Below are 12,300 nucleotides of genomic sequence, written 5' to 3'. Positions count from 1 at the left end.
GTAAGCATGGGAGCCCCAAGGGCTCAGCTTCAGGATCTCCTCAGCCAGGCCTCCCCCATCACTCTGGGCCTGCAGAGAGCCACGGACAACAAACGCTGTCCTCGCCTCTTACCTCCTGCTCGGTTATTGGGCCAACCCGAGACGCCGCAGCGCTGGCCATCCCCGGGGTGGGGGGTGAGGGAGTGGAGGTCGAGGGAGGGCTCTGGTTCCCAGGCCTCTGCCAGCCCAGGCAGCAATCACTGGGACAGGGTTGGGCTGTTATGTGACCGCCAGGGCCTGGACACTGCTCTAAGGGGCTCTCACCCTGAAGCAGAGATCAGGCTGGTTCAAGGTCTCCGTGGGGTAGAGAGGGGACTGACTGACCTCGGGGAGAGGGCCTAGTTGGGGCTGAGGGGGTAAGAAGGGCTGCCAGACATAGGTTCAGGGTTAGAAAAGCAGTAGCGGGGCACACAGGGGCTCCAGGGCTATTTCCAGCTCTGCGATGCAGCTGGCATGGGTCCTGGGGCTGACGTCTGTCCTCACGGTAGGCTCTCGGCATCATAGTAGTCTGGGAGGAGACAGCACCCTCATCGTGACTCCCTCCTGCCTCAGTGGAGCCCAAGGAGGAAACTGGAACGGGATAGGCCGGTTGTCTGCGGCCATGACAGTAGGGGCCCTCAGCCCCACAGGGCGCATGACCTTCCTGGCCTTCTGATCCACCGCCAGGCCTGGGCCCCACTGCCCACCCACCTGGCCCCTACCTGAAGCTGGGGGTACATCCACACCCACAGTCCCTGTGGCGCTGGGGGGTGGAGGCGGGGGCACGGCTCTCCTGGGACGGGGAGAGAAAAGAAAGAGCCCCGTCAGAGGCCCCAGGCTAGCCTCTGGAATTTCACCCACAAGTTTCCCCACTCCAGCCTGACCCCTGGCCAGCTCTTCCAGCCCAGCCCCAGAGCAGGGCCCGGGCAGCACCCAGACCCTGGCCTCACTTACGTCCCCCTTTTCCCAGAGGTAGAAGGGTAGTGCTGAACCCTGGCCAAGTGCTGCAAGCAGGGCTGAGGTAGGGGAGGGGAAAGGAGAGGGGCCGGCCAGGAGAGCAGGGGGCCCAGAGCAGGCATCAGGCAGGGCAGGTAGTGGTGGTGGAACACCAAAGGCCCCTCCTCCTGGGCTTCGGTCTCCTCCTCCTCTTCATACGCCGCCTCCTGTTGACCCTCCAGGTAGACCTGGGGATTGTACAAGAGGGGAGGGGAGATGATACAGGATCATGCTCTCCCAGCCGCCACTCCTCCATTCCTCTAAATTATTTCTCCAGATACCCAGCACAAAACAGCTACTGTTTATTGGGCATTTACTACACACAAGCAAGGCTCTTTGGAGACATTTATTCCTTATTTTGCGGATGGGAAAAACTGAGGCTTGGAGGTTAAGTAACTTTTCTAAGGTCACCCAGCTAATAAGGCCAAGCAGGGACTGGAGGAATCCAGGTATGACTCCAGAGCTGGGGCCAGGAGTCCAGCAAGCTGCCCCTGGCCTCAGGATACGGGGTTATGGACAGGGTTCTTGGACTCTTTAATCAATAGAAATTGATAAGAAGCCAGCCAAGGAATTCAGGCTGGGAATTCACTGGGACTCACGCTGCACAAGGGAGTGAGAACAAGAGAGAGGTGCCCCCGCTCACTCCCCAAGGAGAGTGGGCTGGTTCCTTAAACGGGGAGAGGGGAGGGACTGATTGGCGGGTTGGGCTGGAGGGGAGGCTTAGGTGGTCCGCCCACCCTCTTGGTGGCGCTGTGTGCAGGAATCATGCTCAGTACCCTACTTTTGCACCTCAGAAGTGGCAGCTGATTGGTGGCCTTTTTGTATCTTATTGTTCATAATTGCCCCACCTGCACATGCGTGCCATTATTTTTAGTCTCATTTCCTTTGTAGTCTGCGGCTCGAAGAGACGTTTGTCCAGGTGCAAGCACTGCAGCACTGCAGCAAAGGGTCCCGGGTCCCAGCCTGTCTCAAGCCCCAGTCCCTGGACCCACTTGTGCCCCACTTGTTGAGGTAGGGCGCTCCTCCCAAGGGCCCCCTGAGGGCCTGGGGGTGAAGGGGTGGCAGCAGCTCCTCAGGGTCTCCCTCTGCCTCGACTCCTCTGACCGGCCCCTCCATGAATCTCTGTCCGCTCCCTCCAAGCTGACAGGCATCCTCTCACCACCCGGCTGTCACCCCTCCAGACCTCTCAGGCTGCCCACTGCTGGCTGAATAAGGCTCAGCCTTAGAGCTCCTCCCCTCCCATGCACCCATCCCCTCCCCCCTCCACCCCCCCCCCAACATATACACAGGGTTTCCTCCATTCTGTCTCCTGATTCTGCCCCTGCCCACCTAGATGGTGGACACACCCCTCACCTCCTCCAAACATCAGAATCCTGCCTGGCTTTCAAGGGCTGGTTCTAAGGCCGCTTGCTCCTCCAAGGAGACGCTCCTCGTGCCCCAACCAGGTGGCCCTCACACTTTGTGGCCATCACAGCCAAAGTTGCCCTGTATTCATAGTCATTCATTTATTCATTCACTTGTTCAACAAACAGCAACTGAACCCCTAATAAGTATCAGGCACGCTGCAGGCCCAGGGTACGATGGTGCCTCCCCTCCTGGGTCTGCAGTCCAATGGGGGATTCACTGCAGGGAAATCTTGAAAACAAGACCCGAGTGGTCTGGATTTGGGGACCCGCTACCTCCACTCCATGGAGGCTGACACGGGGGCCTGGCACATAACAGATGCCGAACAGACCTAGCCAGGTAGATGAGGGCTGGCTCCTGGCTCCCCTGCTGCCTGCTCCTTTTTCTCAAGGTGGGGGGAACCCTAAATGGATGCCCACCTCTGGCCCTGCAGGTGGGCAGCCCTGGTAGCCCACCCCCACTCCCCCACCTCCCGCCCACGCACCTGCGGGCGGGACCAGGCAAGCCCCGGGTTGAGCACCGCTGCCACCTGGCCACTCAGAAGCAGCTGGTGCATCTGCGCGTTCTGCAGCATCATCAGTTCCAGCAGGTCTAGGGGACGGGAGTTCAGCAGGCCCGCGCCAGAACCCCCCCGGCTCTTGCCCCGACCCCAGGGCCTTTTCCCCAACTCCAGCTTCGGGGGGAGGGCGGGGGAAGGAGGGGGTGCAGCAAGGACGCCCAGAGAATGTGCCGGGCAGAGTGGGGTACAAAGTAGGGAGATCCCGGAGTCTCACCTTCCTTCACGCGGCCCGGCCGTGGGGACGGAGGTGGGATGGCCCACAGAAGGGGCTGCGGAATGGTCACCCAGGGCTGGGGGGAGGGGGAGACTCAGTCAGACTAGGTGGGGAAGGGATGGGGACCCCCTCCTCGCTCCCCACGCCTTTGAGTCGCTTCCCTAACCTCGCAGGAGCTTCTCCCCTCCGCGGCCCCATGGCCTCCCTGTCAAGTCTCTTCCTCTCTGGCTGGGGTCGCTCTCCTCACCCACCCCCACTCCTCCAGGGTTCAGACCCTCCAGGGACAGCTCCCCAAGTCAGCCCACCCCTCCACCCCGCCCCCAAGGCCTTCCAGGTAAAGGCAGGCTCTGGTCCCCGACTCAGCCTTCACCGTCGAGGCTGCAGTCTGTGCTGGGGGATGACCCCAGCTCCCTCCAGTCCCCGAGGCCATGGCCAGCTGCTGCGGATCAGGGTTACCTTGACGACGCTGGGCGACGCCAAAGTCTCCTCCTACGCATGCGCAGGTCCCGCCAGCGTTCCGGTGCCTGGGGCGTTCGCCCTTTGTCGCCGCCTCCTGCTCTTCTCTCTCCACCTCTAGGGACGACGGGTCCCGAGGACCCTCACCCCCACCCCCGGAGGCCCAACTCTCTCCCAGATGTCCACATTCCAAACCCCCGCGCCGTGGCTGCCTGGGCATCGCGGCTCATCCCTCGCTGTACCTCGCACCCTTGGGCATCCCCGGCACGGAGCCTGGGGGGCCGAGTTTGTTGAGTGAATGCGTGAGCGGCTGGGGAGGCCCGCCCCAACTCGGACACTTGGTTTTGGGGGCCCAGTGCCCAACTGACTAGGGTGATGAGTTAGGAGTAGAGAATTCTGTTGGAGCAGGCTTGGGGGCAAGGGGCAGGTGAGTGAGGAGGGCAAAGGATTTGCTCCCTGTCGCTCTGAATCAGAGGGCTGTCCTGCGGGCCAAGAGTGGTTTCTGGAGGCCACCAAGGAAGGAAACACCAACCAGGTTCACGGAAAAGGCTGGCCCCTGTTCGCTCCCCGGTTCCTGGTCAAGGGGAGCCACTGCTCCAAAGAGGTGGCAAAGTCTGGGGAGTTTAACATCAGTGCCCTTCGTCCCGGAAAAATTACCAACGCTTGCGTTCTTTCAACAGGAAGTTATCGAGGTCTTCTTTGCTTAAGAACAGGTGAAGGGAGAGATCTATTTCGGCAGCTGTGACCATCCTAAGATAGGCCCTGAGCAGCCGTCGAAGAAAATCCAGACAGGAAGCTGGGATTAGCACCCCAGAGTTGCCTTCCCCCACCCTCCACTCCTGTTCAGCTCCCCTTCCCAGAAGTCCTGGTGTCTAGCGCCAGAAAGACCATTCCCACCTCCTCCTTTGTACCTTCACCCCTGTCTCCAGGAGGTGGGGACTGTGGGCACTAGCTGTCCCCGCGGGTCTTATGGCCTTGACAGCCGTCATCAAGCTGAGATCGGGCACTGTGGTCACAGGCCCGCAGTGAGTGGGAAGGACACAGAGGCGCGTCTTTCCATCTCCACCCTCATTCCAGGGAGAAAGATGAAACCAGCCCTTATGCTCACCATCAGCAAACTTTGACCCAGGAGGTGCCTGTGTGTGTGAGGTGCCCTTCTGAGCACTGTAGACACAATAGTGTATCCTCGCTGGTTCCAGCGTTGTTGGGAGGTGAAAAACTCCCCTGAAAGGAGAGCAAAGATACAAGACTGTGCAAAGTGCCCTCCGAGTGAACCATACAAGAAGGGATCATGAAAAAGAGAAAACTCGGTCACTGAAGGGTGGAGTTCTGAAGGAGGTAGAGATCCTGGGGATGGGGCCAAGCAGTGTGAGAGGGAGAGGGCAGCCCAGGCTGGGAACACAGCCAGAGCAAAGGTGCAGATGCGGGAATGGACAGGGCCTGTAGAAATCCAGTGGCTCAAACTGCCTGGCTAGGGTAGGGGATCTGGGCAGAGGGAAGTTCCAGGCAGACACAGGACAGACTCAAAGGCCAAGTTATAGAAGTGAGGCTTTGCCACGTGGGTAATGGGAAGCTCTTGGTGGGTTTTGAGCAGGAGAGAAATAAGGGGACGATGTGTGCACAGCCACATTTTAGAAAGATTTATCTTGTTTGTCATATCTTTGTTTATGTCAACCAGAATTAGAAAGAACAAATGTCTGATGGGATGTGTCCTCCCAATGGAATACTATTCCGCCATTGACAATTTTGGTATAGAACAGATCTACTCATGTGGAATGATGTCCAAGAGAGTCAAGCAAAACAATCAGAAAGCATAGTAAGATCTTATTTTTGTTTTAAAAATTATATGTATTTATGTGCATCTGTGGGGGGCGGGGGAGAAAGAGAGGGAAGGAGGGAGGGAGGGAGGGAGGGAGAGAGAGGGGCAATTATAGAGAAGCTGTCAGGGCTGCCCATGCCCGCCAGCCTCCCCACTTCTCCACATCTTCACAGTGCTTCCTGGGATCTCCTGCCAAATAAACTTCTTGCTGCCAAATCCTTGTCTCAGGCTCTACTTTTGGGGGAATCCAAACTTAAGACACCACTCTCCCACTTTCACCATTTCTGCTGCCCAGGCTGCTGCTAACTCCTGGGAAAAGCTATCCTAGCAGCTTTCTGATAAATTTGTGTTCAATGACGTGAAATACCGAAGTCGACATTGAAGTACATTCGCCTGGGAGTATAATGGTCCATGGATTAAACTGAGGCAAAGGCTGGAGGCAGGGAGGCCAGCAAAGAGGCCACCTTCCTTCCCTGTAAAGGAAGCTCAGAGCAGGCTGGAGGTGGCTGTAGGAAAGAGGCAGGAAGAGGTGATCATTTCAATACCTCAGATATAAGATTGCATGTTAACCTTACATGAGACTTACTTGTATTTTGGAAGACAGGGTTGAGATAAAAACTACCTGGCTTCTGGTACCCAATTAGAGGTGTCAAAGGAAATTGAAGCATTTGTCCTTTGAATAATGGGAAAACCACACACTTATCTGGCAGCGCTATTTTGCTTACAGATCTAACTTCAGTCCAACAGTGGAGGAGGTGCCTTTCTGGCTACTTGTCCTGCCTACTATTATTTTCTTTGGGGTGTTGAACACTCCACCTAATCTCTTTCCATTCTTCTCAGTGGGGACTCATTTGCATCTTCAGTTTTTTGTTTTGGGTTTTTTGTTTGTTTGTTTTAGTGTCCCAAAACAATATGTACCGAAAATCCTCCCTGTTGCCTTGGTAAATCTATTCCTGGAAATAAACTAGACATGGGAAAAGATTTCTACTCGTATGTGTTCGTTGCAGTGTTACTTTTAAGAGTTGAAAGCTGAACGTTACCCAATGTCCCATAATAGGAAAATGGTTATGTAAATGAAAGTAATTCACTCCAAGGAAGAGTTTGCAGGCATTAAAAACCATGGAAGGGGAAAAAGGGCTCCCTCCTCTCCTCCTTAGATGGAAATGCAGAGAAAAGGGTCCTTCTAAGAATTCAAGGGGAGGGACTTCCCTGGTGGTCCAGCGGTTAAGACTCCACGCTCCCAGTGCAGGGAACCTGGGTTCGTCCCTGGTCAGGGAACTAGAGCCCGCATGCCACAACTAAGAGCCTGCATGCCACAACTAAAGATTCAACTAAAAGATCCCATATGCCACAACGAAGATCCTGCTTGCTGCAACTAAGAGCCAGCACAGCCAAATAAATAAGTAGTAAAAAAAAAAAAAAGAAAAAGAATTCAAGGGGAAATGTCTGTGTGGTACAGATGAGGAAGTGCTGAGCAGAGAGAGACTGACCCAGTAGCAGTCTCTTTTTTTTGACCCATTTCCTAAAAAGGCACAAATTGGAAGGAGTTAGAATATGAGGGTTGAAAGAGAGGTGCTAAATACTGCTTTGCAGCATTTCATGACTAACTGGGTTTGTGGGGAGAATCCTTGAAATTATAACAATAAAGAAATTCCATTTTTCTGCTTGGAGGCTCTGACTATACTATTTCTACAAATCATGGTTATCCTTGTGAGATGTGTGTGTGGGGTTTTTATCCAAAAGGCCCCTGGTGATACTTTGGGGACTTATAAACACATAGATCACACCAATGGGATGCCATGTGGTGGGGACCCAGTTTCAAGGTCCCACCCCATCAGAATGGAGCTACGGGATGGAGTCCAGAACCCTCCCCTCCTTGCTGAAGCTCCCAGAAAGTCACCCTGGACTGAATGACTCAGGGAAGAAACTGACTGCTCAGGCCAGCGGGTGGGGCTGGGACAGGGTGTGACGAAGCCAATTCCTGTGGGTCAGGATGAGATTTTCTGAAATGTGATTTTATGTTGCAGGAGTCTTTGGCTTGTGGGTGACCAAAATTCAACCTAAACCAGCTTAAAGAAAAGGGACTTTTGGGGGAAGGGAGGACAGTGATGGAGTTCATTTATAGTTTAACTGACTCAGGTGTCTTCAGGTCTTTCTCCATCCTTCTCTCCCTCTCCTTCATCTCCCCCTCTCTGCATGGTGTTCCCTCTTCCTACAGACAGACTTTTCCACTCATGAGAGACACACCGCAGGCACCTTCAGATGTACTTCAGTTACTCTAGACAAACTTAGAGAATCCCACAGAGAGAGAGAGATGATCTTTCTTTTGAATCAATACATAGAAATCCCCAGGAAGGACTATGATTGGCCCCACTTGAGTCACATATCCAGCTTTTGGACCAACCACTGTGGCCAAGAGGATTGGCCAGACCTAGGTGACAATGTCCATCTCTGTGGCTGGGGCAAGGTGGCTGTCCTGTAATCAGGAGCCCCACCAGAATCACATATTTGGAGTAGGGAAGCAGTTCCCCAAAGCAAGGAGGAATATTCTCATCAAGAGAGAGATATTCATTCCACTCGGGTTGTGGTTAAAAGTCGTATTTAACACACAGCTTTTGTTTTCCCATCATCCCCATCCTTAATCCAAATGGCACCTTGTGCAAATTAGAAAAATTAGCCCCTTCCTCTAGATAATTTGCTACCATCTGCTAGAAAATTATCATCTTAAATATACTAATCTACAATGACTGCAAATGGGATCGGTGCCCAGAATTGTGCAGTGCACAACTCGTACAACCAAATGCAGCAGCCCTGCCCCCTCATATACCGTAATTCCCTTCAATAACTTCAATTCCTCATTAAAGAAAGTCTTACTCCATAGAGCTTTGGGCAGGGGCAAGGCAGTGACTGAAAGGGCAGAGCCATAATTGGGAATGACAGCTGCATCCCACTGTCTCCCCTCCAGTGCCCACAGACAGGGAGCCGTGTGCTATCCAGGGAACACTGACCAGGAATTCCAGACAGTGGCCAGCAGCAAAGCAAACTGGAGCTGCAGCAGGGCTGGGAGTGATGAGGGGGACCCTGGGGAACAGCTTTAGGGAGACAACTTGGGAAGGACATGAGATAAAAGGTTTGCTTTTCTCTGAATGCCAGAAGAAGCAAAGAAGAGACAGGGGCCAGCAGACACTGGATTACATTAGCAATACAACTATGTGGAAAATGTCTGTCAGGTCAGTGAGCAAAGCAGGATAAAGAACCTTGCAGAGAAAACACCAAGGCTCCCTCTTTGGTCTAGAAGACATGCCTCCGAGGGTGTGAGTGATTCACTGGGTGGAGATGGGCGAAGTCCGGGCACAGCAGGAACTTCTCAGACCACAGCCAGGCCTGGCCCACAAGGAAGGGCTCGACAATGCTGAGTCTGGATCCACAGAGAGCTACTGGGAGGAGAGGCGCCATCGGGCCCACTCCCAGGATGGAGGGTGACCACTCCCCGGGGCTTCCCTGTGCCCCTCTCAGAGGTCACTCCGGGCTGGGCTCGGCTCAGACGGAGCTCTGGCTGCCAGAAAAGATGGTGGCAGTGATGGGTATGGGAGACTGGGGGAATCTCTGGGGGACAGTTACTCTGGATTCACCCAGGGATTCCCTCGTCTGCCGGGGCAGGCGCTGGTGAGCGAGCAGAGATGGGTCATTTCTCAACACCTCCACTAGGGGTCACCCCAGTCCCAGAGTGGAAGGTGGGGGAGGGGGGCTAAATAACCTCATCCCTCCCCCTACCACACCCCCTTCCCCAGCCTCTGAGGGACAGATGTCTAGCCAGAGGGGTGGGGGAGTGGTGGTGGAGAAATGACCCTCAAGACTGCTGTGTGGTACAGCTGAACAGCTGTGTGTGGGGGGATGGGTGTGTGTGTGTGAGATGTGGGTGTGGGTATATAGGTAGGCATCTACTTGATAAAAATCTAGTGACCATAGGTACGTATAGGTGGCCCTGTGTACATGTGAATGGAAGCATGTTACATGGGCACAGACAACCGCATGGATGCAAGTAACATGCATGAAATGCAAGAATGCATGGGCGTGACTGTGGTGTGTGTACACACTTGATACAAGTATAACGTCTGTGATACGCGGCATCTGTGCTCATCTGGGCAGGAGAGCGCGTATGGCTATATGCGTGTAATAATACACATATGTGCACGAGCCTGACGTGAGCGTGGGAGCGAGTCTGTACGTGTGAGCCGCAGGCCTGTGTGTGAATGGGTGTGACACGCAGTGGAAGCGTTTGTGTGACTGTATGAAGGGTGGTGGTTTACGTGTATGGCTGAGCGTGTGTGAGTGTGATGGGGGAGCGCAGCCAGGAGTGTGCACAGTGTGTGAGCGTGCTAGCCAGCCTGTCCCGGGAGTGCTTCTGGGAACGAGCGTGAAAGGAGATTCACGTGTGAGAATGAGCCTGCGTTAGTACGTCAAAGGAGGGAGAGAACCGCGTGTGCGGGCTCAGACGCGTGCCCCAGGGAGCGTGCGCGTGCGTGTGCGTGTGGGTGGGCGAGCGTTCCGCGTGCGTCCCACTGCGGGTCAGCGGGGCCCCCGGCCCAGGCGGTCCCGGCCGGGCCCAGCACACCCCCGTGAGGGAAGCGCGGCCCAGGCTCCCACCTGAAGATTGGCCCAGTCCTCAGGTTTCACTCATGACCCTGTGACATCAGCGGCAGCAGCTGTCCCCGCCGGCCCGGCCCCCCGGCCAAGTCCCCCAGAGTCCCAGCCCCAGCCCGAGGTGGGCACGCCGCTCCGCGCTCGGCAGCGAGCACTCCGCTCCCGTCCAACAGTGAGTACTGCGCCCCTCCACGCCCCGCCCGGGCCGGGCGCCCCGAGGGCAGGCCACCCGGAGGGGCCGGGCACCCTGGCCCCCAGCCCGGCCTGGCTCCGAGGAAGTCACCACTTTGCTCCGGGCACCGCTGTCCTCCTGCCCACACCGGGCCCTGCTCCGAGGCTGTCCCTGCCCAAGCTCCTCGGGCCGTGACCCTCAGTCCCCACGCTTGCCTCTCGCTGCCCCGTCACCTGCTCCCTGTGCCCCTGCCCGGCTGCTGTCCCTGCCCTCAGCAGGGGTCCTCACCCTGGTCACCAGTGGCCCAGGGGTTAAGGCTCGACTCCTTGGAGTGACCCGAGGGACAGAGACTGGGCTGGTGTCTTCAGGAGAGGAGGGTGAAAGAACCAGAACAGGACTCGCTGGGCCCGGGTGTGGTGGCCTAGAAGGCAGGGGTGCGGGGGAAGGGGAGCAGGAGGCCGGGGCCGGGGGGGGGGGGGGGGGGGGGAGGTGGCGGGGGGGGCGGGCGGCTCCTTTGCTCTGCTGAGACAGGAATTTGCGAGATGCCAGCAGAGGACACATCTCAGGCTGCGAGGCCAGCCGGGCTCTGCCCTCCGCCCCGGCCTCTCCCCGCCCGGGGCGCCCTCGGGCTCGTTTCCTGGAGAAGCCCCTCGTGGTGGAGGGGGTGTGGGAACAGGGAGCCAGCCAGTCTGGTGTGAGGGGGGCCACCGCGCTGAGGGGGCTCTGGGGGACTCAGAAGGAGCCTCAGGGCCAGGGTGAGGGGGCAGGGGTGCGGTGCCAGGGCAGAGTGCAGCCCCCTGCCCGCTCCCTGCTGGCAGAGCAGGGTGCCCAGGACACTGGGAGGGAGGGCGGGCAGTGGCTAGCGGAGAAGGCCGAACGGGCCGAGCAGAGACAGAGAAGGTATTTTGGAGGTGTGTGGGGCTGGAGGGAGGTGTGCTTTCAGGGCTGCTGTGTGTGTGTGTGTGTGTGTGTGTGTGTGTGTCAGGGGAATTTGTTCAAAAGATTTGGGATGCCCCATCTAGAAGGCTCCGACGGGGGCCGGGGGGTCTGCTCGAGGCTTTCCAAGAATGCACTACTGGGGGAGGGAGGGCCTGAGCCCCTTCCCACTCCACCCAGTTAAGTACTGTGTCCTGCTGCCCCTCACCCTGCTCAGTGCACGGGGTCAGGGCAGGGGGCCAGGTCATGATGAGAGCTCGTGGCACCCCACTGTGGGGAGGCAGCCCTCCAGGTAGAGACTAGACAGGTCCCCCTCCCATCTACACCGCCTGCTGCAGGGGCCTGCCCAGAAATCAGTCACCCCAGAGCCCCGAAGGTTAGAGCCCAAGGGATCCTTGAAGGCCATTTAGTTCAGCCCCTAAGCATGAGTCAGCGGGGGGAGAGTAGCTAGAGACAAGTGCTGGGCGTCTGGCTAGTCTGGAGAGGGGAGGGGGCTGACAGAGGTGGGGTGGGGCCACGGGTGAGCGTTGTTGCCACTCATCTGTGACCCCACGGGTGGCATTGACTGAACCCAGGTGTGCAGGGCTGGGGTTGGGGGCACAGAGGGCTGGTTTTCTCAGGACCCTCCAGATTCTCCCGTGGTCATCCCCAGTGCCCTGCCCGTGGCCAGCGGTGTGGACAGCTGTGGCCATTGCACTAGTATTTGGAGGCTTGTCACCTGTGCAGGACGACGCAGGGGCCCAGACATAACCCAAGGGTCCACCCGCATCTCCATCCCAGGCATCTCTCAAGGGATTGGCTGGGATTTTCGCAGGGTTTGGGAAAGGTACTTAGGGGTCCTTCCTAGGTGGTCCCATCCAGCCTGGCCTTCCTTGACATTTCTGGTTGGGCACCTGCACAGGGTGGGAGCTCAGGTCTCAAGGTCACCTCCAGCTCTAAGCTGGCCTGAGTGTCAAGGTCTGCCCAGCCGGCTTCCCTGCCCCGACCCCAGACGCAGACCAAGGGAAAGCCCTGAGGTTGAAGCCAAAGGCATTGAACTCCTGGCCAGATGTTGGGGGTAGTCCTGACAAAGTCCCTGCCTT

At 57.0% G+C, this 12,300-nt stretch overlaps 2 protein-coding genes across 2 annotated transcripts in view; one reads left to right on the top strand and one right to left on the bottom strand.

Moving 5' to 3' along the window:
* Positions 1-507: 507 nt before the first annotated feature.
* Positions 508-3,621, bottom strand: PRR29 (proline rich 29; the record flags this gene model as incomplete). The annotated part of the gene is made up of 6 exons (XM_079905051.1): positions 508-547; positions 741-811; positions 973-1,202; positions 2,903-3,009; positions 3,192-3,267; positions 3,562-3,621. 6 exons carry the CDS (start codon positions 3,619-3,621, stop codon positions 519-521), a joined length of 573 nt encoding a protein of 190 aa, XP_079761177.1. The 3' UTR covers positions 508-518.
* Positions 3,622-10,022: 6,401 nt separating this feature from the next.
* The window catches only part of SCN4A (sodium voltage-gated channel alpha subunit 4), a 45,422-nt gene continuing 43,144 nt past the window's right edge, over positions 10,023-12,300 (top strand). Inside the window, exon 1 of the mRNA XM_079903582.1 lies at positions 10,023-10,282. The gene's annotated coding sequence lies outside the window, so the exon portion shown is untranslated. The remainder of the gene's footprint in view (positions 10,283-12,300) is intronic.

The sequence above is a fragment of the Stenella coeruleoalba genome (genome assembly GCF_951394435.1).
Source record: "Stenella coeruleoalba genome assembly, chromosome: 19".
Lineage (NCBI taxonomy): Eukaryota > Metazoa > Chordata > Mammalia > Artiodactyla > Delphinidae > Stenella > Stenella coeruleoalba.
Note: the sequence above shows the minus strand (reverse complement) of the source record. Positions and strands in the feature narration are given on the sequence as shown.